The 24,527-nt window shown below is 57.2% G+C and overlaps 18 protein-coding genes across 18 annotated transcripts; 11 read left to right on the top strand and 7 right to left on the bottom strand.

The window, feature by feature from the left end:
• Positions 1-789: 789 nt before the first annotated feature.
• Positions 790-1,202, bottom strand: L226DRAFT_576638 (uncharacterized protein; the record flags this gene model as incomplete). Its single annotated transcript, XM_067685394.1, has 2 exons — positions 790-911; positions 974-1,202. 2 exons carry the CDS (start codon positions 1,200-1,202, stop codon positions 790-792), a joined length of 351 nt encoding a protein of 116 aa, XP_067528751.1.
• On the bottom strand, positions 1,188-1,764 carry L226DRAFT_540957 (uncharacterized protein). The gene is given in 3 exon segments (XM_067681971.1): positions 1,188-1,527; positions 1,586-1,654; positions 1,669-1,764. The coding sequence occupies 1 exon segment, from the start codon at positions 1,457-1,459 to the stop codon at positions 1,220-1,222; it is 240 nt and encodes a 79-aa protein (XP_067528750.1). The 5' UTR covers positions 1,460-1,527; positions 1,586-1,654; positions 1,669-1,764; the 3' UTR covers positions 1,188-1,219.
• Positions 1,765-1,906: 142 nt separating this feature from the next.
• L226DRAFT_367044 (uncharacterized protein) lies at positions 1,907-2,354 on the top strand. Its single transcript, XM_067674268.1, has one exon. The coding sequence runs from the start codon at positions 1,956-1,958 to the stop codon at positions 2,274-2,276; it is 321 nt and encodes a 106-aa protein (XP_067528749.1). The 5' UTR covers positions 1,907-1,955; the 3' UTR covers positions 2,277-2,354.
• Positions 2,265-2,710, bottom strand: L226DRAFT_540954 (uncharacterized protein; the record flags this gene model as incomplete). The annotated part of the gene is made up of 1 exon (XM_067681970.1): positions 2,265-2,710. A coding segment is annotated over one exon (192 nt), but the record flags the coding sequence as incomplete, so codon positions are not given.
• A 321-nt stretch (positions 2,711-3,031) lies between these two features.
• Positions 3,032-3,935, top strand: L226DRAFT_367138 (uncharacterized protein). Its single transcript, XM_067674269.1, has 4 exons — positions 3,032-3,167; positions 3,217-3,432; positions 3,511-3,821; positions 3,879-3,935. Coding segments are annotated over exons 1-3 (468 nt in total). The 5' UTR covers positions 3,032-3,166; the 3' UTR covers positions 3,762-3,821; positions 3,879-3,935.
• An 83-nt stretch (positions 3,936-4,018) lies between these two features.
• On the top strand, positions 4,019-5,484 carry L226DRAFT_527416 (uncharacterized protein; the record flags this gene model as incomplete). Its single annotated transcript, XM_067679111.1, has 4 exons — positions 4,019-4,236; positions 4,295-4,751; positions 4,805-5,285; positions 5,312-5,484. The coding sequence occupies 4 exons, from the start codon at positions 4,019-4,021 to the stop codon at positions 5,482-5,484; spliced, it is 1,329 nt and encodes a 442-aa protein (XP_067528746.1).
• Positions 5,485-7,437: 1,953 nt separating this feature from the next.
• On the top strand, positions 7,438-8,295 carry L226DRAFT_527415 (uncharacterized protein; the record flags this gene model as incomplete). Its single annotated transcript, XM_067679110.1, has 5 exons — positions 7,438-7,554; positions 7,631-7,746; positions 7,880-7,887; positions 8,083-8,159; positions 8,212-8,295. The coding sequence occupies 5 exons, from the start codon at positions 7,438-7,440 to the stop codon at positions 8,293-8,295; spliced, it is 402 nt and encodes a 133-aa protein (XP_067528745.1).
• An 836-nt stretch (positions 8,296-9,131) lies between these two features.
• Positions 9,132-9,443, top strand: L226DRAFT_576635 (uncharacterized protein; the record flags this gene model as incomplete). The annotated part of the gene is made up of 3 exons (XM_067685393.1): positions 9,132-9,165; positions 9,226-9,299; positions 9,366-9,443. The coding sequence occupies 3 exons, from the start codon at positions 9,132-9,134 to the stop codon at positions 9,441-9,443; spliced, it is 186 nt and encodes a 61-aa protein (XP_067528744.1).
• Positions 9,444-10,419: 976 nt separating this feature from the next.
• On the top strand, positions 10,420-11,027 carry L226DRAFT_366810 (uncharacterized protein). The gene is made up of 4 exons (XM_067674267.1): positions 10,420-10,516; positions 10,577-10,621; positions 10,700-10,922; positions 10,999-11,027. The coding sequence occupies exons 1-3, from the start codon at positions 10,472-10,474 to the stop codon at positions 10,859-10,861; spliced, it is 252 nt and encodes an 83-aa protein (XP_067528743.1). The 5' UTR covers positions 10,420-10,471; the 3' UTR covers positions 10,862-10,922; positions 10,999-11,027.
• Positions 11,028-12,366: 1,339 nt separating this feature from the next.
• L226DRAFT_540949 (uncharacterized protein) lies at positions 12,367-12,945 on the top strand. Its single transcript, XM_067681969.1, has 2 exons — positions 12,367-12,639; positions 12,689-12,945. The coding sequence occupies exon 1, from the start codon at positions 12,396-12,398 to the stop codon at positions 12,597-12,599; it is 204 nt and encodes a 67-aa protein (XP_067528742.1). The 5' UTR covers positions 12,367-12,395; the 3' UTR covers positions 12,600-12,639; positions 12,689-12,945.
• A 1,024-nt stretch (positions 12,946-13,969) lies between these two features.
• On the bottom strand, positions 13,970-14,306 carry L226DRAFT_576634 (uncharacterized protein; the record flags this gene model as incomplete). Its single annotated transcript, XM_067685392.1, has 2 exons — positions 13,970-14,056; positions 14,145-14,306. The coding sequence occupies 2 exons, from the start codon at positions 14,304-14,306 to the stop codon at positions 13,970-13,972; spliced, it is 249 nt and encodes an 82-aa protein (XP_067528741.1).
• Positions 14,307-14,416: 110 nt separating this feature from the next.
• Positions 14,417-15,258, bottom strand: L226DRAFT_366666 (uncharacterized protein). The gene is made up of 4 exons (XM_067674265.1): positions 15,056-15,258; positions 14,896-14,975; positions 14,709-14,831; positions 14,417-14,641 (listed from the first exon to the last, which is right to left on the bottom strand). Exons 1-4 carry the CDS (start codon positions 15,063-15,065, stop codon positions 14,528-14,530), a joined length of 327 nt encoding a protein of 108 aa, XP_067528740.1. The 5' UTR covers positions 15,066-15,258; the 3' UTR covers positions 14,417-14,527.
• L226DRAFT_576633 (uncharacterized protein) lies at positions 15,206-17,323 on the bottom strand (the record flags this gene model as incomplete). The annotated part of the gene is made up of 6 exons (XM_067685391.1): positions 15,206-15,283; positions 15,335-15,463; positions 15,891-16,073; positions 16,126-16,347; positions 16,411-16,649; positions 16,708-17,323. The coding sequence occupies 6 exons, from the start codon at positions 17,321-17,323 to the stop codon at positions 15,206-15,208; spliced, it is 1,467 nt and encodes a 488-aa protein (XP_067528739.1).
• A 762-nt stretch (positions 17,324-18,085) lies between these two features.
• L226DRAFT_366758 (uncharacterized protein) lies at positions 18,086-18,680 on the bottom strand. Its single transcript, XM_067674266.1, has 3 exons — positions 18,576-18,680; positions 18,311-18,516; positions 18,086-18,216 (listed from the first exon to the last, which is right to left on the bottom strand). The coding sequence occupies exons 1-3, from the start codon at positions 18,578-18,580 to the stop codon at positions 18,164-18,166; spliced, it is 264 nt and encodes an 87-aa protein (XP_067528738.1). The 5' UTR covers positions 18,581-18,680; the 3' UTR covers positions 18,086-18,163.
• A 764-nt stretch (positions 18,681-19,444) lies between these two features.
• L226DRAFT_366607 (uncharacterized protein) lies at positions 19,445-20,048 on the top strand. The gene is made up of 3 exons (XM_067674263.1): positions 19,445-19,689; positions 19,754-19,851; positions 19,900-20,048. Exons 1-3 carry the CDS (start codon positions 19,540-19,542, stop codon positions 19,904-19,906), a joined length of 255 nt encoding a protein of 84 aa, XP_067528737.1. The 5' UTR covers positions 19,445-19,539; the 3' UTR covers positions 19,907-20,048.
• Positions 20,049-20,095: 47 nt separating this feature from the next.
• Positions 20,096-20,660, top strand: L226DRAFT_540942 (uncharacterized protein; the record flags this gene model as incomplete). Its single annotated transcript, XM_067681968.1, is given in 5 exon segments — positions 20,096-20,201; positions 20,242-20,295; positions 20,347-20,424; positions 20,474-20,567; positions 20,581-20,660. Coding segments are annotated over 3 exon segments (238 nt in total), but the record flags the coding sequence as incomplete, so codon positions are not given.
• Positions 20,661-20,911: 251 nt separating this feature from the next.
• L226DRAFT_366609 (uncharacterized protein) lies at positions 20,912-21,983 on the top strand. The gene has a single exon (XM_067674264.1). The coding sequence runs from the start codon at positions 21,071-21,073 to the stop codon at positions 21,728-21,730; it is 660 nt and encodes a 219-aa protein (XP_067528735.1). The 5' UTR covers positions 20,912-21,070; the 3' UTR covers positions 21,731-21,983.
• A 782-nt stretch (positions 21,984-22,765) lies between these two features.
• L226DRAFT_576630 (uncharacterized protein) lies at positions 22,766-24,516 on the top strand (the record flags this gene model as incomplete). Its single annotated transcript, XM_067685390.1, has 4 exons — positions 22,766-23,467; positions 23,527-23,623; positions 23,678-24,058; positions 24,113-24,516. 4 exons carry the CDS (start codon positions 22,766-22,768, stop codon positions 24,514-24,516), a joined length of 1,584 nt encoding a protein of 527 aa, XP_067528734.1.
• Between the last annotated feature and the right edge of the window lie 11 nt (positions 24,517-24,527).

Genomic DNA, 24,527 nt, shown 5'->3' with positions numbered 1-24,527 from the left:
CTGCACACATTGTTGAACACAAAACCATCGGGCCGACCGTGTATGATGCTTCGAGCAATCTTTGAGCCTGAGCACACATTGCGTCCGGGACGGGCAGGAAGATTCCAATGTTAGAAGAAGATGTTACTTCGAGTCCGATGACCATAGATACCGAATAGCATCGACTACAACAGCCCGGATTCCACCCATAGCCCCGCTGCGTATGACATACGTACCACGGCCGATCTCGACCATAGCCCGCTCTGCGTCCTGAATTCCCGCCTGCTACTAGTCGCCCGCCCTCTTCATCCTATATCCTGGGTCCCGCCTCTCGCTACGCCCGCTATCCAAGTAGGACACGCCTGGCCCAACGATGTTGCCTCACACCGAGCCAGGGTCGTATTCCGTGTGGACATCCGACCACGCGGGGCTACGGGTGACACGGTGTGCGGCACGACTAACCGCTGCCAGTCGGAAGACAGTCGATGCCTTGTACGGACCAGAAGGAGAAGGAACAGATGAGAACGGCGTCGACAGGGCATAGAGCGGTGTACCTCAGCGAGTCGGTCGATCATCTCCATCCAGGATTCCCCATCGAGCTAATTGTCAGGGCATCGCGGGAGACCTGCGGGTGGTTTTTAGGGTTGAGCTGAGGTGGAGTTCGAGTACACCACACTCACGCTTACTCTCCGACCCTTTGGCTATCGCCATACAGGTTGCGATCGACGGGACAGAGAGCGCTATGGACAAAGAGGCCGATAGTCAGCAAAGCTCGACACTCGAGAGCACGTCCCGCGGGTAATCGTCTGATCAGCAGAGGATAGCACGCCCCGTCACCGCGCCAACAGCGGTAGCCTCATGGGCCGAGAGCTTCAGCGTTGTAAAGGTAGCCTCGTTGTTCTTGACGTCCGTGTTCGTGTAGTCCACGTCGACTGGATCTGACAGGGGATGAACTCACCGGTAACGGAAGCCCACTCAGCTGGCCCAGAACTACCCCCGACTCGCTCTGCGATGCTCGAATCCGGTCCACCGCCGTGTACCTGGCACTCGGAGCAGCGCATCCTGAGCGGATGGAGATCGGTTGCCGAAGACGGCGCAGCGAGGACAAGTTGACGGGGTACCAGAAGTGAGGACGAGGACGGGGAGTAGATGGTAGGCTTCAATTCGATGTACCCCATCGTGCCGTCCCACTCTCGTAGCGACAGTGCGCTGAGCAGCCACATGCTGGCTTGGATGTGCTTCAGATACTGATGTGTTCCCTGCGACCAAGTACGGACATGGCTCGAGGGCGATGAGGTTCCGGACGGACGTACTTGAAGTCGATGCGTGACATGCCTCTCAAGTCTCTTCCACTGCACCTTGGCACGAAGCCTTCCTTCCATCCTTCCCGGGATCCTTCGTCCATTGTTTCTTGCATTCGTCCGCCTGGAAGAAACTGCACGAAGCCGCGCACGTCGGCCTCAGGTGCGCTTGGCGACATCGAAACAGCGACACTCAGCCTCCTTGATTCCTTGACGCGGATGGCATTCCAGATGTGGCCATCAAGTACTGTGTGCACATGTCGTTAGTTCCCCCGGACGTTCGCAACGCTAACCCACAGACTCACTTCAGTAATCCGGGTGTGCGGGGGGTGGTCTTCCTCGAAAATGATATTGATCTCACGTCTCCCGGGCCCGTAGACTTGTAGTCAAGCTAGGAGTAGTGTGTATGGTTGCTGGCGGCGGCATTCTCTACAAGCTCGGTGGGACATGCACAGAGCATACGACAATAGCGAGGATAGACATGGATGGTGGTGAGCAACAGGTGCCGGTATGTAGAAGCGCGCTGTGCGAGGCAGCCACAAACGCCCGGCGCGCCTCTTCCTCTCTGACCACGCAGACATCGGCGACATGCACGTTCTGAGCACTCACGGTATGTCGCCCTGTGTCGTTGCGAACACTGTCAACTAATGCAGCACACATTGTGCTTTCAGGCAGATGACGAACGTCAGCGACGTGCTCGAGCCTCGAGAGTGTCGTCAGTCTTCGCCTCTTCGGTCCTCTTTCTTGCTGGTACCTTTCTCCGACGCGTCTTCCACTGAGTCTCGCGCCTCCTCTCCGGCTCTCTTCCAAGGTTTGTACACCATGTGCCGGTACCATTGCCTGATACAGACTACACCGCTACGATGTGCGCACAGCGTGTCCTACTTGGCATCGGGGGGCATCTTGGGAAGAGCGAGGTGGAAACATGGCGAGTATTTTGTTCTTGGGAGACACGGCGTACATCTGTTGACATCTTCTAGTCAGAATGAGGGCTGAACAAGCCATAAGGGCTCAGGCTAGCGTGACTACAATCGGCGAGGCACAAGCTTGACATCGACATCGCGCCGAACATAGACCACCTCGATTCGTACGATCTGAGACGTCATCAAGTTCAAAGATGTTGAGCCAACTTCCTCGAGGCCGTGCAGGCAGTCTACTTCGTCAAACACACACATCCCATTCCAGAATTGTGGCGAGCTTGGGCCCCGGGCTCGACGTTGTCTGCCTGCGAAGGAAAGGAGCGAGGGTGGGCAGCACGAAGGGAGGCAGATGAAGTGCGAGGAGATGTTGCGATGCAAAGTGAGATGGACTTGGCTGCATCATAGGTCCGTCGCGGATAGGTGTGTGCGCCACTATCATATGCAACTTCGTGTTGATCCCTCCGCCCTCGCGCGTGTGTCCGATTCCTCAAGCAAGATAACAGAGGAGACAAGAATGTCGACGAGTCGGAAAGAGCGCAGTCTTCATGCATGCACTGATTCTCGCACCTCGCACCGTGTGTCAGCACGGACCACCGTTCGAACCCGAGCAGGCGACTCGATTCAGCAGGTCCTGGATCACAACAAGACATACAACACCGGGATAATCGCAGTACGGCTTCCACTCGACTCGCCATTAGTCCCGCCTGTGCTTCCACGATCGGCTTCGACCCAGTCTAGAGGCGATACCTTCACGCAGGCTAGCAGCTGCCTGTCTCACTCGCACTAGTACGCGCACAAGTACGGGGTGCGGACACATGACCCGCACCGAGCTCGCCCACTCTGTCTCAGCCCCTACATAGTCGCTCGCACCCTGGGTAGGGAACGTCCCGACGTCTCCTCAGCTGGCCCACCGAACTTGGATGTTCACTGGCACTCAACGAGAAAGTTAGCGAGCTCGTCTTTGAGAGTACGCTCACGACTTCCATTCGGAGATATAGGCGTACTCATGTGGATAGTGTTAGTCAAGCCAGCCCGAGTCGGAGTGCTGCGGGAACTGCGGCCCGCTCCGAGTCTCTCCGCCGGCCTGCCTGAGTTCCTTTTCTTGTCCCCTCCGCTACGACAGACCAACCCCGTTGCACTCAAAGCGTTGCCGATGCCGAGGTATTGGGGACGTATGCGTCGGTGCCTCCGCGGCATACTGCGATTGTGTATTGCTTTCTCGCATTCTGTCGGTGAGTCTAACTTGTCCCCGTCTCGTGTCAAGTCGTCACTCACTCTCCGAGGACTGGCTGGGTACACCCTGCCTGTAGTACCGCGTTTCTTGGGCGTTTGCCGCACAATTCTGGCATTCGTCGCGGGACGATTGGCTTATGGCGCACAAAGGAAGGAAGGAAGGAAGGGACAAACCGAGGTGCGTGCTCTTCAGGTACTCTCGACTTTCTACCTTTTGGTACCCGAGGTTGTGAGATGCGATCCGCTGCTTTCCATCCAGAGCGTACGCTCATATTTTGCATTGCTTCGACTGCGATCGTTTTGTTCTAGCCCTAAATACGCAATTTAACCCCGATATCGTCCCGCCCCAGTCCGTTACCTTGCGCCCGGACCTGCTGCATTCTGGACTGTAAGCTGTTGCGCAGTGTCCGAGAGGCGTTCATATCCGCTAAGGAGGGCAGTAAAGGTCCTGCAGCACGTCAGGTGAACATGAACTGGGCGCACGGCTTCAGTTCGCTCGTCGCGGGCCAGTCGCTTGGCGGCGGGGGAAAGAGCCCATCTCGATCCGCGTGTCGTTCCTCAAGAAATATTCTCCATTCAGGTACCATGGCCTTTTCGACTTTCATAACGCTCGCGTGTCCTCCGAGCGCCTTCCGCTACATACATACTGAACACCCTCATCATCAGGAGACCGCACAGCCTCACTCACGCTGCACCCTGCCGCACTCAGCGCAAGCCGCGACAGGCCTCGCGGGGCCCCTTCCAAGAGTACACGCATCGAGCCGCAGCACCAACGGCCCCATCCACGTCTCGTACCCTGGCTTGTGAGTTCATTCACCTCCTTTTGCGCTTCCCATCGCTCACATGCGCGCGCGCCCGCAGCGAATTCGCGATCGTCGGTAACTGGACTGGCACTCTGGCCAACGCCGGAGTCGAGGTGACCCCGGACGCGTACGGCGGCGAGAACTACGGCGCGTACATCGCGACCAACTCGATCAACCCGGCCAATTGGACGCGGTCGTCCCGCTCTGGGTACATCGACCCGCTCCCGCCGCGCGACAACCTCGCCGTGCTCCCGAACGCGACCGTCACGCGGATCATCTTCGACAGCTCGAACAAGGACAACTTGACGGCGACGGCGGTCGAGTGGGCGAGCTCTGCAGACGCGGCTAGGGAGACGATCAAGGTCCGCAAGGAGGTCATCATCTCCAGCGGTGCGATGGGCAGCCCGCGTGTGCTGATGCGCAGCGGGGTTGGACCCTCGCACGTTCTCCAAGCCGCCGGTGTCGACGTGCAGGTCAACCTCCCGGGTGTCGGACAACATCTCCAGGACCACTTGGTATGTGATGCCCTTTGTTCATGTTCTCGATCCGCCACTGACACGCGCTCCAGAGCTCCGGCCTTGTCTTCCAGACGAACACCGACACTGCTGCGTCGCTGTATGCCTCGAACACCACCGGCAATACTCCCATCTTCCTCTCCTACGTCAACTTGGCCGTCGCATACGTCAACTCGACGGTCGTCCTCGGCGCTGACGGAGAGGCGACGCTCAAGCAGCAAATCCGAATCGCCAACGCGCTCTCCACCTCGGTCAGCACGCTCGTCCCGAGCTCCGACCACACCGTCAAGGCGGGCTACGAGGCGATCTACAACACGACGCTGAACACAATATTCTTGAGCGGTGTCGCGCAGATCGAGATTCTGTACCAGCTCATGGACAGCGGGTCGAACGGCACGAACGTGGTGGCGATCCAGGCCGGGCTGCAGCACCCGTTCTCGCACGGCAGGATCTACATCACGTCGAACGACCCGTTCGTCGAGCCGCTCATCGACCTGCAGTATCTCGCGCACTCGGCCGACATCGCCATCCTTCGTGAGGGCCTGAAGCTCGCGCCCAAGATCGGACGGAGCTGCCCGCGACTGTCTACGAGGACGGCCGTGAGTACAATCAGCTCGCGATCCTCAACGACGACTTCACACTCGACACCAATCACTCGCAGAAGATGGAGGATGCCGTGAGAGCGGTCATACGAGAGCACCACTGCGTCGATGAGGTCGCCACGCAATACTGATTTCCTGACGGGCGAGCTGTAGTGTCCGTAGCCGATTAGCATTACATACTACAGAGTATACACTGTTGGCTGCGGACGTTATGAGCGCGGACTAGCAAGACCAGCGGGGAACGTATCACGTAGAGTGGGAGGAGATACATGCATGTGTATGTATATATGCATGACGGATGGGTGATGTCGATGAACAAGATGGGACACATGGGGATGAATCTGCGCATGTACTCGAGAACAGGGTCTAAACTCAATAATCAGTCAGTTCGAGACAGGAAGAACAATCCACTAACTAGATCGTCAAACGAGACCACCAAGCCCGAGTAGAGAAAGACGAGAGAGGAACGAGGTCAGATGCAAGCCGTCGATTTCGCACAGAACATGCTCCTGACCTCGAGGGTATTGAGTGAGAGATTAGTTCAACGCAGTCTGTCGAGGATGAGATGGGCGACTGACTGACCAGCAGTCCGAAGATGTGCGCGGTCCCATCAGCGATGACATCACCAGGCGCGCCCGCCAACTCGCCCGCTCTGCTGCTGCTCGACTACGCTTATGACGTGCCTCTCCCCCACGGGAGAGAGAGCGAGACGGGACGAGCGATGGACTCACCTCTTGAGCAACACGCAGAACTGACCGGAACGTACCTGTGTGCCTGCCGAGCAGCTCAGGCGAACTTTGACGTGGACAGGAGTCGAAGTAGGGACATGCGAAGAGCGGGATAGGTTTCTGCTTATGTTTGACTTGGGCGGAGTCCCGGAGCTCTTGTGCATGCGGCAGATAACGCACGCCGCCTCAGGCTCACGAGGACGGGAGAGAGAATGCGATTTTGCTGGTGTAGTCGGCATGCGGGCGAGGAGGGATGGCATGGACGGAATGACTAGTGCGCAGGAGAGAGTAGCGACGGATTCACCTCGTGTGCAGGACAGGTGTGGGACGTACCTGTGTGCCACGCATCGTAGGCGGTGAGGACTGCCCGGTGGTAGCTATGGCGAAGATGGGCATACGCCTGGGGAGAGTGTTGACCACGGGCGGCGATGTTGGCGTGAGAGGGCCGAGTACTTCTGTCGCCCGTGAACTCGCGTTCGCAGTCATCGCGGACTCATTCTGCCAGTGTGGAAAAGAGCCAAGCGGGCGTCCAGGAAGGCGGCGAGTCGTCCATGTCGCGCAGGACTAGCGCATAAACCTGAGTGTAAACAGACTAGGGCGTGACTAGGGTGTAGGCCTTGGGATTCGTCCGTCACGCTGACCACGAAGAGGTGAGTATTCATCCCAGGATGTGTGGTGCATGGTTCGGCCGATGCGTCGAACGAGAGAAAGAGACGAGCAGGAGCGTGGAGGAACCAAGGCCGTCGACCCATCGTAGCGTGATGACGAAGGGTCGAGCATCTGACGGAAGTCGACGATGAGCAGTCGGCCGTCTGGCTGTGTTGAGTGCGGGCGAGAGAACTATACCATGCAGGCATGCGGCCTGAGATTGCTTTTAGTTAGTGCAGGAGTATAATGCCAGCACGCACTCGCATGATGATAAAGATTGCAAGAGGGATGTCGTGAGGCCCGAGCGCAAAGGGGAGGCAAGAGCAGAGGAGCCGGCGATTGCATACATAGGCGTGCGTGAAGCGCGATTGTGAGGTCATACGCGAATGTTCCACGTCGCGCAGAGCTGGTGCTTGTATCCACTCACCTCGATGCGTAGTTGGAGACCACGAAGTGAGCGTCGAGAATGTCAGCCACGCGGTCGGACAAGGGAAAAGAGACCGAGAGCTGATGATGGTTACAGCAGACAACTGGCGGATTGCCTCAAGTCACTGACCTGTCGCTGACGAGCAGTCATCGTCTGTCCGTTCGCAGGAGGAGGAGGAGAAGGATTGTCGCTTGCACCGCGAAAGCAAAAGGCACGTGCCGCCCGCAATGACGTCCCCAGGCGCCTCGCCGTCGCCCGCCAACTCGTCCTCGCTGTCCACCATGTCGTCCTCACCGCCGTCGCCCGCTCTCCTGCCCGCCTCGGAGCGCGTGTCATGGTCCCCGCTGCGTCGCTCTCGCTCGCCGCGCGCAGCTTGCACACGCGACTACACCCATGACGTGCGTCTCCCTCTGCCTCGCCCGACCAGCCTGCTCGCTGACTCCGTGCACGCAGGCTCTCGAGTCGCACGTCTAGGGCCATACGATCGACCTACACCACAGCGAGCACCATCATGTTCACGTCAACAGCTTCAATGCTGCAGAGGAGTCCTATGCCCAGACACCCTCCCTCAAGGAGCAGATCAAGCTCCAGTAAGCACTCAAGTTCAACGGTGGCGGGCACATCAATCACTCTCTCTTCTGGAAGAACCTCGCACCCCAGTCTTAGTGCAGCGGCGAGCTCTCTGCGGGCCCTCTCAAGACGACCTCGCCGCTGACTTTCCAGCATCCATGGTGAGTGCCATTATCGTCGCACGCGTTCATGATGTATCCGCGTCGAGTCCTCCTCTATGTACACGCCTCTCACCCATCATGCAGCATACAAGAAGAAGAAGAACTTCGTCACTGCTGCCATCCAAGGCTCCGGGTGGGGCTGGCTTGTCTACCACCCCCGACACCAAGCTCAATGATGCTACCATTCCCAAACAGGGTCCCACGTCCCCATCCTCGGCATGGATATATGCGAGCACACCTTCTGCCTTCAATATCATACCGTCTACGCCGATGTGAGTAGCGTTGCGCATACGCTCACCCGCATGAGCTGACACGCCTGCATAGTACTTGACCGCCATCTGGAACCTCGTCAACTTCAACTTCAACGAGGCCGAGCCTCGGCTCGTCGAGGCTGCCAAGTCCGCCTAAACTCGATGCGTGTGTCTCTCCATGCCAATATCAAGCCCTTCCCTCAACCCAGCCTCGTGCGCCCACGACAGCATACGCTTCGGAGTGTAGAATGTCAGAAACAGAGCAGAGCGGATGGAGTGTGTTCTGCCGAGACGCGGACGCGTTGTTTTCCATAGAGGTGTGTAGACTGCTCAATCGCGCATTGGCATATGCATTGCATTATTGTCTTTCTTCTGCGTCCGCATACACGTCTCCGAGATCCCTATGTCAAGATGTGCGGACGGTTCGCTGCACCTCGTCGTCGACTCGGTCTCCTAGCATCTGTGTCGACGAGCTGCACTTGCACCCGCTCGCCGCTGTATGAGGGCGTAGCCAATAGCATACGATCGCGATACTGATCCTAAACGTTGTATTCTGCTTGCAGATAGTTTGCCCGTTGCCGCTTCACGGCGCGCTCGAGCTGTCTAATCATGACTTATTGCGTGGATCTCACCGTGTACGTTCGCTGTCCCTCTCCCCGTTTCGTCCTATGAGAATGATCGACATCGATGATGACATGGGTGTGTACATTACACAGTGCGCCTTCAAGGACCGACGTCTCAGGCCCGGGCCCCTCGAATATGAACACATTACCTGGCCTGCGACACCTCCTCAACGTCTCAGTGACTTGTTCATTTCAAGTTTGCATCAACTCCCGAGGCGAATTCGGGCCCAACACTCGCTCGACCTGCATTCGGGCTTGAAGTTTGTGCTGACGGTCTCACAGTACATGCAACGAACATTGAGGCGTTCGGCCCACTAACATCGCAGTTTCCATCTTCCATCTTCACTCTTCAGGAGGTGCACTTTTCGTCATGCCGGTCCCATGGGAAGCTCTCATTCTGTTCGGTATGCTTGAGGCTTGACAGAATGTTTGAACCACATATGACGACGCGTCGAACTGTACAGGTCTTGTCACCGTGATGTTTGGTGCCACGGGCACTCTCTTGAACACTTCTAAGCGGCTGCAGAACCAGGGCAAGGTACGTCTGGGCACGTCGGTCCATACTCGTTGAGCTGCAGCTTGATGTGTATGTTCATTCACCCAGCCCGGTCGCTCGACGTGCAGGCCCGTGGATTGCCTCGAGCTCGAGGCGCCTTCTCTCAGCGGACTCAGAAGACCTTAAGTCGCGCCTCTGCCCCGTCCTCTGAGCCTAACCTGAGGCTCTTACTGCTCCGCTTCGCATAGTCGACCATATCCGCGACTACCAGTGAACCACAATCGCCTCTACTTGTGTCTTCTCGGCTCAGCCTGCCATCTGGCCATACCCTGCCTCGTCCACAGAGTCTTCTCGTGCCGCAATGTAAGCACCGTTTGGGGTCCTTACCTTTCGAATAAACCTCAAACCCAGGTCGATTCAGGGGCGTGTGCAGGTCGTCGTCACAGTTATCGCAGCTAGGCGCGCCTTCTGGAAGGCGGCGGTCAGTCGCAGTAGAGGATGCCCATGGCTGTGCGTGTTCGAAGCGGTGGTCGCCAATGCGCACACTGCTCTCCTCGCGGCGACGCGGCCTTGTTGCCTCACGTCTGGTCGTCTTCTCTTGGGGGCGAAACTTCGACGTCTGCCTCGGTGTTGGCTGCAGGCTGTCTGATGTCAGTTCTCTCGGTCAGAGGGCTATGGGCCACGGCGTACTCGTGAGCGTAGCGGTATGTCATATTGGGTACTACTCCGTACAGACTGTCAGAGGGGACTGGAATGTTCGACGTTCCGTGTCGGGAGGGGCTTCGAGCATGTACTAGTGTGATGGATTGGCCAGAGCTGTGAGACCTAGATGGCACAGTTATTGATGTTGTTTGTATACCTATATCGAGACCTGAGGGTGGTAGGATGTTGCGGCGCGTCACCCTGTGCCTCTTGAGTCTCGCCGCATGTAGCTTCTCGCCGTCTCACGTTGCCCAGGAGCTTTCACAAGAGGCGTCGTAACTGCAATTCCAATTCTCGCCATCGCCGGTGGCTGGTCCTAGCGCTAGTCGCCGTAGTATCCGATACTTTTATTGTACGACTGGAGGTATGACTCGGAGCACAAGAGGCACACGCAGGCTCGGAGGCGATGGTCGCATTACCATCATAGCGCAGCTTGGCGTGAACAAGCTGTGTATTAGCTGCATAATTGCTTGTCTTGGTCCACTTTGATGTCTCTTCTCGTACCGCAATAGATGCCACGACAATTGGCCACCTTCAGCTGCCCGCTCTATTGTATGGTATGTCCCCCAAATTACACCCTCTTGGGCATGTGTTCTGATTGCTGAAATTGCTGATAGCATTTGCATTATTGTCCAATATGCGACTCGGAATGGACATATCGGGTAGGACTTTTACCAAGTGCGCGGAGGCGGAAGTTCGCCACAGTTGCTAGACTTGCGCTCAAAGTGCCCCCCCCGCAGGGATGGCAACGGACACGTGTTATCGCCTCCTGTGTCGACACAAATACAAGATGCTACAAGACTAGTCACCAGGGAAACTCGGAGAAGTACATAATGGTGCCCTTGTCAAGAACGGTTCCCAGGATTATCCCTCGCATCCAACTGCTCTCTCTGTTGTTCTGAGACACTCTATACCTGTGTTATTGGCCTCAGAGGATTTCTTCGCCAAAATCAGTGTGTGCAGGTGAGTGTCTGATATCTTGATCTTCACCCAGAACCAGATTTGTCTTGACCTGTCTACAATGTCTACGATGTCGTAGGAATTGTTCACCTCCGTTCACATTCAGCGACAGCCTCACATCTCCGACGAAGCTTTTGCGAATCTCGCAAGGGCTAAGTTCAGACGAAGTATGTAACCTTAACTCAATCATTGCGGTTTCTCCCGGTTTCAATGCACATGAGAATCAGGCAGCCCCTGGGAACCTGCATACTGTTGGGTCGGGTCCACTCGTACCGCGATTTGTCCACCATAATTGATGCTCGGTCATGCGTTGCCAGGTTTGGCTCTGTGATCCTCTCCCCGGTCAAAGATGTAGACTAGTAGGGGCATTCCACCCCTTTGGCATATCGGACCCGATTATGTCAGGAAGAGTATGGGAGGAGCGAGGGGTGCAATGGTCACCCCCAATTCTGAACCTCTAGAATATCATGCGCAAGCCTCTGTTTACTCCGAGCTGACACCAAAAACAATGTTATAGCATTTCCATCAACGGTGAAACACTGGTATCGGCATGGGGTAAGTATCTCATAGTTTATACACTCTTGTAGTACGTATGCTCATCCTAAGCAACACAGAGGTGCAATTTCCATTCTCCGTGTGTAAACGTTCCTCGTGCTCAGCCATCTGCAACTAAAGTGATGTCCCTTTTTTCAGTGTGGCCCTTTGTGTTTGGCGGCAATCTGGTCGTCTGCATTGTACTTGCAGTCATTAGTTGTGTCTTCAATGTCATCTCCTTCATGACAGGCTCAATAACCGGTATGTAGTCACAGTAAGACATCGCACATACATATGACGAGTTGATATTTTGCAGCTTGCTTATGCGGACTGTGCATATGTTCATGGGGGTTGAAGAGCCTCGAAAAGGTACTTGCCAGGTCACCTGAGCCTTGACATCGCACGCATCATGGACAGATCTGGTGATTTGTGGGGGAGGGGGCTCGCCGCGCCATACAAACCAATTAGTTCCTGAATCACATGACCAGCCGGAACAGGCTCAACCAGTGCTTCAAAGTTCATCTCTGCACGAGCGAAGTCGTTTCCCATGCCATTTCTAAGACCTTATAGCCTTTGGTTGTATCTTTTCATAGTCCAATAGTTACGTGATCGAGCTTATGCATTGGGTACCGGCCGATCTCAGCAATCCTGCACATAATTCATCAATCGGTTCTGCACGTAGTATGTGGTATGCTACTAAGTACACGCCGTGTTCCCCCGCTCGACACCAAACATCGAAGTGGGTGGTATGAGTGCGTCTGGGGCCGTAGCACTCCTCAGACTCCGACTCGTAGTTCCATGCCCGGACGTCGAAGCGTGGAAGTCTAAGCGTCAAACCATTGTTCCGGGACCACATGCGACGGCCAGCGGCAGCGGAGTCCTACCGACGGTAAGCGGTCAATAGCACAGAAAGCACGCAGCGAGAAGACGAGACGTGTCACGATGAGCAACCGTGGCATTTGCTCACTCCGAGGACGCACGGCCGAGGTGATAATCCTCAGGCACCTTGCAGGCCTTCGAGTCTCGAGAGACTTCGACCGTCCGAGAAGGCCGCCTCTGCCTGCGCTATGCCGACGTGTCGAAGCTCAGAGCTCGGGTCTACAGTCTGCAGTCCGAATTCGGGGCTGGGGCCTTTGCGCGATATGAGCGAATTCGATGCGGGCCGGGATATAGTCCAAAACTCGAGGTGCGTGATCCCGACTCGCCACGCCAGATTCCAGCTGAACGAGGATAAGGAGCCCCGATACAGGTTGCTAGAAGTTGAGGCGCTGCGTCCACCGTCGAATCGAGGAGCTTGACGGTACGCCTTCGCGCACTGCTAGAGTCAGGAGTTTGGTGCGGGACGAAGTGCAGGACGTACATACGAAGACCTGTCTCAGCTGTCGAGACTCGGCTCGGAGATGCGCAGATCAGGAGCGCGGCGTGCGAGGCAGAAGATAAACAACGAAGGAGAGTAGAGGGGGCCTAATCTGAGTGGGACGCAAACCAGACCGAGCATAGACACAAACGTGCGATAAAGCGTAAGGATGGATGTGAGCTGAGGGTGCGGACCTGAGGATAAGATTGCGGGTGCGGGTGCGGGTGCACGGGTCGTCTGCGTCTGGCATCGGGATGGAGCACGCTGCGCCCAGACCTGCTCGCGTGTGCTGGATGCCCTCGCGGAGCTCTTCCCGACAGCCTGCAGCCAACACCAAGACATATGCGGAAGCTTCCCTCCAGCCCAGTGAACCCTGACGACGACCTGCGCCCGCCCCTGGGATTTCCTAGTCTTGAAGCTTGAAGTCCGAGTCCAAGGCTGAGATCCTGGGACGACGTAATATATTGATGCAAATGAGACTTTTGTGCGTTCTTCGACTCCGGCCGAGAGAGGACAAGGTCCCTAGGAGAGTCGAGAGGGTTGACTTTAGTAACGCATACGCACACACGCACACGCACGCATCGCCTGTCCCCGCCCTGCCTGTATGGTCCTGATACAAACAATGTCAGTGAGACGCATGACGTGCGACATCACCACCGGTCACCGCGCCGCCTGTAAAGTTATGATCCAAACAAAAAGTCAGCCGGAGACAGCCTGAGGGCGGACGCACCACGCCGTGGGATATACGTATACGAGACCACTATTGAGCACTGGCAGCGTAGACGGAGCGTGCCACCTGCAGGCATACTGCGAAGCTTATGATTGACGTTCTCGAGTAGAGTTCAGCGGAGGACCAGTCCAGCTCGTCAACGCGGCGAGCGCGGACCCTAGCGACGTCGGAAAGGCGGGGTGACGACAACGTGCGGCGAGCCGTCCATGTATGTTGATATATGATATCTTGAGCCCCCGAGACCTCGGAGACGTGGACGTGGACGCAGACAGAAGGGGCGGAAGAAAGGACAGTGATGAATATAGTATGAAGTTGAGCAATCTACACACCTCCGAGGGTATGCTACAGCATCTCGCGTCTGCGTCTCCTACGTCCCCTCTGCGCTTCTTAACCCTCCAAATCGCACGCGCTCTCCTTTTTGTCGTATGCTCATGAGGATGCGTTCAAGGAGACGGCATTGACAAATTGACGCTCGGCCTCGTTGAAGTCGATGGCGTTCCAGATAGCGGTAAAGTACTGCGCGAGGGCGTCAGCTCATACGCCGGGGCGAAAGAAAAGGCGGCTCACATCAGCCTTTCCCGTAATGACTCCGAGACGAGCGTACATAGACGTCCGGGAGCCAAGTAAGTGCATCAGCGAGCGCGTACGGCGATGCGAGGAAGTGCAGCGGGATCTGCGAATTGTTGAGGCCCGATGGCGATAGGCGATTGCAGACGTAGGTGTGCGTAGAATGCCATTGTATGTTCAGATGCATGTACTCGTCCATGTCGCGCAGAGCGAGCCGCTCACCTCGCTAAAGTACCAGGGTATCGAGCGCAAAACCAGTACCTCGCTATGGCCACGAAGAAGTTCGTCGAGGACGAGATGCATCTTAACTTGACGGGTGCGGGCCGCCCATGCACTGACGGCGTCAAAATGCGAGCAGGTCAGCTTGAGCATGCGCCGATTCCACTGGCAAATCGAAATGTGGCGGTCTCAAAGTGCGCTTCAGATGCAGCAGGCCGGGCCATGACTATATTTGAGGGCATGCGACGGGTGAGCGCGCACGCGGACGCGGACGCGGACGCGGATGTGCTGTGACATCACCGGCCACCACGCCGCCTATGCAGTCGAGATATAAAGGACGTGAGTACGCGTCGAGGAACGGCGATGCAGCATGGGAACTCACTGAGCCCCAGAGACATGGATGGCGGACGTACCGGCGACCACGGGGTGAGATACACGTATAGATCATGATCGTGCAGCTCAAGCTCGTCGTGAAGCGGTCAAGACAGACGGCACGGAGCGAACTCTGTAAGCAGACCGTAGGGGTTGCGATCAGTTCTAAGTATCGAAATCATAAGCCGTTGACGTACTCGAGTGCAGCTCGTCGACGCAGACGATTCCAGCTGCAGCTCTGCGAGAGATTCCGAGGTTGCGACGGCGACGTCCGCCTCTGTTGAGATATTGGAGATGTGCACGTGGACGTAGAAGGGATGGGAGAAGGATCGCAATACATGCGGAGTGCATACGCACCTATCCGCATCTCACGGAGGACTGATCCTACCCCGCGTCTCGGCAGGTATCTCTCCTCCTCCCTCCCTCCGTGCTGGTTCCCTCCCTCCGTGCTGGTTCCCTCCCTCCGTGCTGGTTCTCTACTCTGCGAAGCGTGCGTGCTCCTTCGCGTCAAGTGGACTTGATGGCCTTGACGAAGCGACACACAGTCTCGTTGAAGTTGATAACGTTCCAGATGGCAGTCAAGTACTGCGCGAGCGCGTCAGCTCATACGCCGAGGCGAAAGAAAAGGCGACTCACATCGGACTTGACGTTGCGGTAATAGAGGTAGAAGACGTGCTTCCAGATATCGATGCCGAGGATGGGGACGTGGGGGCGGTGACAATCTCCAGCCTGTTGGTGTTCGGGTTGTAGCCGAGCCAGTTCCAGCTGGAGCCCTGTCACTCAGTTCATCTTTCTTGAACGCTGCAAGGATGGGTGAGCGGCGTGACTGGACGTGGATACATCGCGAACCGTATCGGACCCGTCTCCAGTCCTAGTTAGCGCGGCGTCGCTCTGCGAGCACGGACGAGAGTGGTCCGAGAACGTCCTGAATTCGCGCAGCAGTCTGAGAACCCAGTGACACATGGGGGAGATGAATCTGCTGAGCATGTACCCGAGTACAGGGTCCAAAGTCAATAGTCAATAGTCAATCAGTTCGAGATCGGAAGAGCAGCCCACTAAATAGATCATCAAACTAGACCACCAAGCCCGAGTGAGTGACAGACAAAAACGTCCAGCAAACAAACCCGCGCGCGAGCAGCCTGAGGAAGACCTCAGACCTCGGCGACACTGCGCTGCGCTAGCAGTACCGCACCCGGTCCTCGAACGTCAGCCCCTCCGCATCCATGAGCTTCCGCGCCGCCGCCTCGGAGAGCGGGTCGAGGCACAAGAACTCCTCCCAGTCGTCTATGCGCCAGAACCACCACTCGTACCTCCTCTGCCCATCGTCGGCCGCGCCGTGTCCCGATGGCGGGGATGATAGCGGTGGGGGATTCGACTGTGTCAGAGCGTCAAAGTTGAACTGATACGGGGGCCGGTGACAGTCGGACGGGATCTCGACGAGGAGGTAGCGCAGCGCAGGCATCTTCTCTGCGACCGAAACGCTCCGCTCTCGAGGGCGTAGAAGCGGAAAGGGCGGGCGGCGGGAACGGGTAGTCGTCGTGGTCGTCATCGGAAGACGCGCGGTCGAAGGGGACGGACGTCCAGTCCCAGTGGAGGACAAACGTCGTGAGCGTGTTCGCGAGCGGGAGAATCATGGCGAGGAGGTCGTTCTGCGGAGACCAACATCAGCCTCGGTGTCGGCTTCGGCGTCGGGAGCTCACAGACAGACTCACCGTGACGTGCTTCCATCGCCCAGGCTCCTCCACCCTGACAACAAGTTCGCCCACATCCGACCACGCGCCCGACGCGTTGGCCTCTTCCGAGCTCACGTTGCAAAATATGGCCCTCAATCCCGCACGCAGCTGCGCGTCCTCTCCTTCCTCCACTCGGACCCCCACCAGCCTCGTCGGAGACGCAAGTTCACGCTCGCCGGCATCGTCTCCGCAAGCAGCTTGCGCACCGCGCCTGCCTCCTGTCCGCCCAGACTCGGCGGACTCATGTTCCCGATCTCGAGTCTGTGTACCGCGCACGAGAGACCGAGCGCGTAGAGCCCCGGGGCGAACCCGCGCACGTATGCGAGTGGCGGGAAGGAGTTGTGGAATTGAGATGTAACGTGGGATTGGCTTCACACGTCGCGTGAATGTCCGGCATCGGCGGGCGCAGACGACGCGTGCCGTTCTTGTGGTGTCCTGTGGGAGAGGTGGGTGTCTCAAGGTGTGCATGGGAGGACATAGGAAGAGGCGCGGGCATGCCCGGCGTATAGACGTACAAGTCTGTGACGCTGGGAAGGGCGTGCACTGGAGGGGTGACGGTGGGCACTCCACCAGGCGGAGCGCGACGAAGCCTGTCCGCAACGGTGACAATGATAGCGTTGCTCGCACAAAGGGAGCGGAGCGTGGCCATCGAGTGCGAGAGGAGTGGTACCGGGTCCAGTAGGATTGTCGTATTCGCGCGTGGCGCTGCTGGAGTCGTCACAGGGGAGGGAGCAGATTTGGGTAGCCCCGAGGGCTCGTCGATGGGCAAAGCAGGGACGAGAGTGGACGATGCGGGCTTAGCGAAGGAGGCGCAGGTGGCAGACTCTACCCGCCAGTGATCATGGACATCCACGGTGGACTGGAAAATGAGCGATGTACGGCGGACAGACATGAGCCGTATCCAGCTCGTATATGCAACGGGCGGCACACCGCATACAGATGAAGTTATAGCGAGCCTCTATATACCCGGCTGGGGATCGAGGTCGTCCGCCTCTGATTTCGTTGAGATTTCGGGGAGCCCGTATAAATCGTGGTTGAATAGACTGAGAGCGTCATGAAGGGGAGACGGTGGCGCACCACCTCCAAGTAGAAGGCAGTGTCCATGATCAGTAGTACTGCAACCGCATTCTGTCGTTGACGTACCCATGCAGCGGCGAGCGAGAACGAGCGCGGCTGATGCGGACGCTGCTCTGCAAGGGGAGCTCGAGGGAACGACGACGACGACGTAGAACAAGCTGTCTGTGCATGTTGTCTTATTGGGAGGAGACACGAGCCCAGGACGCAGAGGGGGGTTGGAAGAAAGGACAGGGATGCATATAGTATAACTCGAACAATTTACACACCTCATGCTACAGCATCTCACGTCCGCGTCTCGGCAGGGACGTCTCCTATGTCCCTTCGTACGCGCTCCGCCGCACACGTTTCCGTCGTCGGCGCACGAGACAGGGTTAAGGAAGGCGACAATCGCACACGGACATGCGCATCGGACTTGGCAGGCTCGACGAAGCGACGCTCGGCCTCATTGAAGTTGAGGAGGTTGCAGACGGCGGTCAAGTACTGCCCGAGCCCGTGAGCTCTTACGCCAGGGCGAAAGAAAAGGCAACTCACATCGGACTTGCCGTTGTGATACTAAGGTAGAAGGCGTGCTCCCAGGTGTCGATGCTGAGGATGGGGACGTAGGAGCAGTGACGATCTCGAGTCTCTTGTTGTGCGGGTTGTAGTCGAGCCAGCCTCAGCCCGAGCCCTGGATGGCGGCAATGACGGAGTTCATTTTCTTCTTGTACGCTGCATGGTGGGTGAGCGGTGTACACGTAGAGGAGGAGTCGACGCGGATACGCCATCTGGAACGTAGAACGAGGGCGACGATGATGAGACTCACCATCGATGCCGGCAAAATCAGCGACAAGGGCGTCTTGAGAGGACCCGCAGCGATCTCGACACCGCCCTCGGACTAGAGCGGGAGGTTCTTCGAGAAGAGAGAGTCGTTGATGTGCCCGCCGCGGTTGAAGTTGAGCACGGAATGGTGCTTGATCTGCTCCTTGGCGGAGGGTGCCTGGGCTTGCCCGAGATGTGCGGTTCGAGAGCCTGCGTGCACGGAGTCAGCGAGCTGGTCGGGCGGGGGAGCGAGGCAGACGGAGACGCACGTCATGGGTGTTGTCGCGTGTGCACGCTACGTACGGGCGAGCGAGAGCGACGCGGCGGGGACCTTAAGAGCGGGCAACAGCGGTGAGGACGGACATGGTGGGCAGGACGAGGACGCGGGCGACGGCGAGGCGCGTGGGGACGTCATTGCTGGCGGCACGTGCCTATTACTTCCCGGTGCAAGCGAGTCCGACAATGCACATTTCCCCTTCTTCATCTCCTCCTGCGAACGAACGGACAACGACTGCTCGTCAGCGACAGGTCAGCGACTTAGAACCTCTGTTAGTTGTCTGCTGGAACCTTCGTCCCGCGTGGCCGACATCCTCGACGCTCACTTCCGAATCGTGGTCATGGCCACGGACTAACTACGCGTCTTAGTGGTCTACCGAGGTGAGTGGATACAAGCACAAGTCCTGTGCGACGTGTAAAATTCTCCTCTGACCTCAAAATTGCGCTTCATGCATGCCTACGTTTGCAATGGCCTTTTCCTCTCGTCTTTCTCTGCTCTGTTCTCGCCCTTCCATCCGCGACTCGCAGCGTTCAATAAGGAGAAGAACTCGTCATTGCGGCCATCCTCCGGCGGAGTCCCGCTCGGCCACGAATACGACACCAAGAAACTCGAGATCATCGTCTGAGACCTCTCCCACATCCCCATCCTCGACATCGACACCTGGCAGCATGCCTACTACCTCCAGTACTACAACCTCAAGGCTGACGTAAGTCGTATTTCTCATACGCCCACACGCAAGAGCTGACGCGTTCGCGCAGTACCTGATCGCCATCTGGAACGTTATCAACTTCAACGAGGCCGAGCGTCGCTTCGTCGCGGCCTCGCCAAGTCCACTTAAAGCGATGGAGCATGTACGCTTCGCAGAGCAGAGAACCAGGAAGGAGGGTGGGAGGAGGCGACGTCCCTGCCGAGACGCGGGGTAGGATCAGTCCTCCGCGAGATGCAGATAGGTGTGTATGCACTCTGTATGCATTGCAATCCGTTCTGCATCCGCGTGCACACCTCCAATATCTCAACAGAGGCGGACGTCGCCGTCGCCACCTCGGACTCCCTCGCAGAGCTGCACCTGGAATCGTCTGCGTCGACTAGCTGCACTCGAGTATCGAGTACGTCGACGGCTTATGGCTGTGGTACTTGCAACTGATCGTGAGCCTTGTGATCCGCTTACAGAGTGCGCTCCGTGCCGTCTGTCTTGACCGCTTCACGACGAGCTTGAGCTTGAGCTACACAATCATGATCGATGCGTGTATCTCATTCCGTGGTCACCGGTACGTCCGCCGTGCCGTTCCATGATGCGTACTCACCCTCGATTCTAGTTGCTAGCACGTTGTCTTCCAGCTGGCCTCCTCACCTCGTATCTTGAGGCGGTTAGTGCAGGGGCGGCCCCGACCCGCCTGAAGATGCATCTCATCCTCGACGCACTTTTTCGTGGTCATAGCGAGGGATCAATTTTGCGCTCGATACCCTGGTACTTCATCGAGGTAAGTAGCTCCAAACACAAGTTCTGCGTGACATGGACGAGTGCATGCATCTAAACTTACAATGTCATTCTACGCACACCTACGTCTGCAATTGCCTATCGCCGTCGGGCTTCAACAATCCGCAGATCCCGCTGCACGTTCTCGCATCGCCGTACGGGGGCCAAGTCGGTGCATCAGCGGGTGCGGACGTCTGCGTGTGCCCGTCTCGGAGTCATTGCGGGAAAGGCTGATGTGAGTGGCCTTTTCTTTCGCCCCGGCGTATGAGCTGACGCCCTCTCGCAGTACTTGACCGCTATCTGGAATGACATCAACTTCTACGAGGCCGAGCGTCGCTTCGTCGAGGCTGTTAAGCCCGCTTAATGCCATGTGCGTGTCCCTCCGTGTCAATGCCGATATGCGTGTCTCCCCATGTCAATGCCGCCTCCTTGAACGCACCCTCGGGACCCCACGACAAAAAGGAGAACGTGTACGACTTGGAGGGGTAAAGAAGCGAAGAGGGGTAGGAGACATCCTGCCGAGACGCAGACGCGAGATGCATAACACTCGGAGGTGTGTAGATTGCTCAAATTCATACTATATGCATCGCTGTCCTTTCTTCCACCCCCTTCTGTGTCCACGTCCACGTCTCCGAGGTCCCGAGGGCTCGAGGTATCAAAATGGATGGACGGGTCACCGCACGTCATCGTGACCTCGGCTTTCCAGCGTCGTTAGGGCCCGTGCTCGCTGCGTTGACGGGCTGGACTGGTCCTCCGCTGTACTCTACTCGAGAACGTCGATCGCTTGGAGGTGGCGCGCTCTGTCTATGCTGCCAGTATTCAATCGTGGTCTCGTCTACATTTATCTCACCGTGTGGCGCGTCCGCCCTCAGGCTGTCTCCGCCTGACGTCTTTTGTTTGTATCATTAGCATGCAGGCGGCGCGGTGACCGGTGGTGATGCATCGATGTCGCACCCCATAACGTCTCACTGACATTGTTTGTATCAGGACCATACAGGCAGGAACAGGCGATGTCGCAGGGCCTGCGTGTGCGTGTGCGCGTATGCGTTACATGGAGTTCAACCCTCTCGACCCTCCGAGGGGCCCTTGTCCTCTCAGCTGGAGTCGGAGAACGCACAAACGTCTCATCCGCATCAATGCATTACGTCGCCCCGCGACTTCAGCTTTCGACTCGGGCTTTAAGCTTCAAGACTTGGAAATCTCAGGGGCGGGCGCAGGTCGTCGTCACGGTTCTCGCAGCCCGGCGGGGAATCTGGAAGGCGGCGGTCAGTCGCAGTCGAGGATGCTGTCCGCGGCCACGACTGTGCCTCTTCAGAGCGGAGGTGGCCGATGCGCAACACTGCTCTCCTCGCGGCCCTGTTGCCTCACATCCGATCACCTCGCTGGGCTGGGGTGAAGCTTCGACGCCTGCCTCGGTGTTGGCTGCAGGCTGTCGGGAAGAGCTCCGGGAACATGCGTGCTGGTGCGATGACATCCAGCGTATACACGAGCAGCTATGGGCGATGGGCGCAGCGCGCTCTATCCCAACGCCAGACACAGACGACCCGTGCACCCGCACCCGCACCCGCAATCTTATCTTCGGGTCCGCACCCTCAGCCCATCCATTCTTGCTCGTGCTTCCTCGCACGCTTGCGTCTACGCTCGGTCTGCTTTGCGTCCCACTTGATTAGGCCCCCTCTGCTCCCCTTCGCTGGCCCGTATCTCCTGCCTCGCATGCCGCGCTCCGGACCTGCAGACTCCGAGCCGAGTCTCGACAGCTGAGACGGCTCTTCATATGTACGTCCTGGAGCTGGTCCCGCCCAAACTCCTGACTCTGGCAGTAAGCGAAGGCATACCGTCGAGCTCCTCGATTCAACGGCGACTTGTAACCTGTCCCGGGGCTCCTTGTCCCCGTTCGGCTGGAGTCTGGCGTGACGATTCTCGGACTACACCCGGGTCCGCATCAAATTCGCTCATACCGCACACAAGTCTTCAGCCTTGAATGTGGACTTCGGACTATAGAATAGAGCTCCGAGCTCCGAGCAGAGCGATGGGGACTCGTGCGGATGTCGTTGCTCATTGTGCGACGTGTCTCGTCTGCTCGCTGCGTGCTCTCTGTGCTATTGATGGCTTACTGTCGGTAGGACTTCGCTGGCGCTGGCCGTCGCATGTGGTCCCGGAACAACCGTTCGACGCTCAGACTTCCACGCTTCGACATCCAGATGGCATGGAACCACGTGTCAGGGCCTGAGGAGAGCCACGGCCCAAGGCGCACTCGTCACTCCGGAGGGGAGCGTCAGGAACCGCAGAGGCAGTGTGCCATACGACTTCGCGCAGACTGGTCGGAGGAGAATCCGTTTCTTGTCTGGAACGGAGATGGAAACAGGGTAGCGGCTGGCATAGCGCGTTCCATACGAGTAGTACAGCATGTGTTTTTGTGATGACCGTGTGTCGATACATCCTCACGCGTATGCATCCCGCGCCGGTCGCGTATGTAGCTCGATCTTGGGGCGGTGAAGCAGTGGAGGCTTCGAGGCCAGCGTACTGTCTTCGGCGTCGACCGTTAATATGAACCATAGATCCTCGCGATAGGGACAGCCCAGAGGGCGGTGCTCGCATGCAAACGACACAACCTTATATAGGAACGCGGCAGATGCATGCCATCGCTTGGACGCCGAGGCTGGCAAGGACGTGTGCGCCAACGTTCTTCCCTCTCTCCCACCACCATGTCGACCCTGACACACACCTCTCGCGTTCCGCTCACAGTCGACGAGGGCGACATTGACCAAATCAGCAGTGAACTTGACTCGCTTCACCTCATTCTTCCGACTACTCCGTTGATCCTCGCAGACCCACCCCGCGTCCCGGTCGAAGTCGCAGAGCGCATCATCGATCTTCTCAGCGACGATTTCTACACCCTTCGAAGTTGCGCCTTGACCTGTCGCGGATGGCTTCCCCGTGCTCGGTATCAACTCATGACCTCTATCCGTATACAGTCGAATGAAGATGTCTCCTCCATGTACCACTACTTCACCGCTCACCCTCGCATCGCTGCGGCCGTCCGGAGAGTCTTCATCCGGATCAATAAGGAATCTCCATTTCTCAATGCATTCCCAGTGGTCTTGCTATCACGGCTTCCGAACCTACGCACCTACAAGTATTCCGTTTATTCGTGGGACAAGGGTTTCTCGCACCATCATGCTGCAAGTCTCCGCGGTATCAAGACGTATCTCCGAGTGCAAGAGCTGAAGTTGTCGGGTGTTCGCTTTCGCACAGGAGCAGACCTCGCACGGCTCTTGATCTCATTCCCACTACTGCGGATCCTGAAACTTTACATGGTGTCTGTCAGTGACCTGCAGGACCACGGAGGTGTCCTGAGTCGCATGGGGCGGTTCCGTGACAAGTGCCGCTGGTTGTCTGAATTGGAGGTGCGTCGTGTCCTCAACATATACTCTGCGGTGATTCTTAGCTGACCTCTCTTGACAAGATATACGACACAGATCCTCCTGGAGTCGTTGGCCTCATCGTCAGCATGTGCTCTTCACCCTTGGAGATGCTATGGTTGGTGAATTGTTGGAATGGAAGTACGTCTTGCCTGGAACCGCGACCTACATACAATCGCTGACAGTGGGCGGTAGATTGCATAAAAGAGCTCAGCCTGAGCGTGTTCTCCGAGTCAGAGTCGAAGCGGCCTCACTCTGTGGAGTTCTCAAATATAGCAGTGGACTCTGATCACATCGCGGCTTTTGTCGAAGGCATCACGTCATTCCTCAAGTTTCCACTTCGCCACCTGACAATTAACTTCACCTATCTCACAAACACTTCTGTCTTCGACGACGAAGGTGTAGTGCGAGGATGTCAACAGTTGGAAGAAGCCATCCTTACGCACAAGATACCACGCCTGACGATCTCGCTTGAACACGCCAAGCAGAACAGACTCGCGTTCTGGTCACGGACGATTCAGCAGCGCTTCCCTCGTCTACATGGAGATGGGAAATTGGAAATCTGCTGCTCTTCCGGTGTGTACCGCCCTTCCCATTTACTGCTCTGCCTGTTTGCTAACCGTTGAGCAGAGGAACTTGGTCACAGCACACAGGTTACGGCCATAGCCGCCGCCCCGGACGGTCGTTACCTCGCTACCGGCGCACAAGATGGCACTATCATTATATGGAGCGCAATGGCATACCCACCGACGAGTCTCATGGAGATATCATCGTCATTTGGATACATATCCACTCTTGCATTCTCTGACACCGGCAACTTCTTAGCGGCCATCCATACCGATGAACATGACGTCCTCACTGTCTGGCGCGTTGTTGACGGCTCCCGGGTCATCTCGACCGAGGACATCAAACAGACCCGAATACGATCTTGTGTATGGTGGAGAGACGATCTTGATCGTATCCATCTTTCCGCTCTTGCAGTCCCATCGTGCCCAGATGAGGTCTCCGAGTCGCTGGGGCCACGAGGATGCTAGATGGAGCCTAA

This window comes from Lentinus tigrinus (genome assembly GCF_003813185.1).
Source record: "Lentinus tigrinus ALCF2SS1-7 unplaced genomic scaffold L226scaffold_71, whole genome shotgun sequence".
NCBI lineage: Eukaryota > Fungi > Basidiomycota > Agaricomycetes > Polyporales > Polyporaceae > Lentinus > Lentinus tigrinus.
The sequence above is the reverse complement of the archived record's forward strand: the minus strand, read 5'-3'. Positions and strand labels throughout refer to the sequence as shown.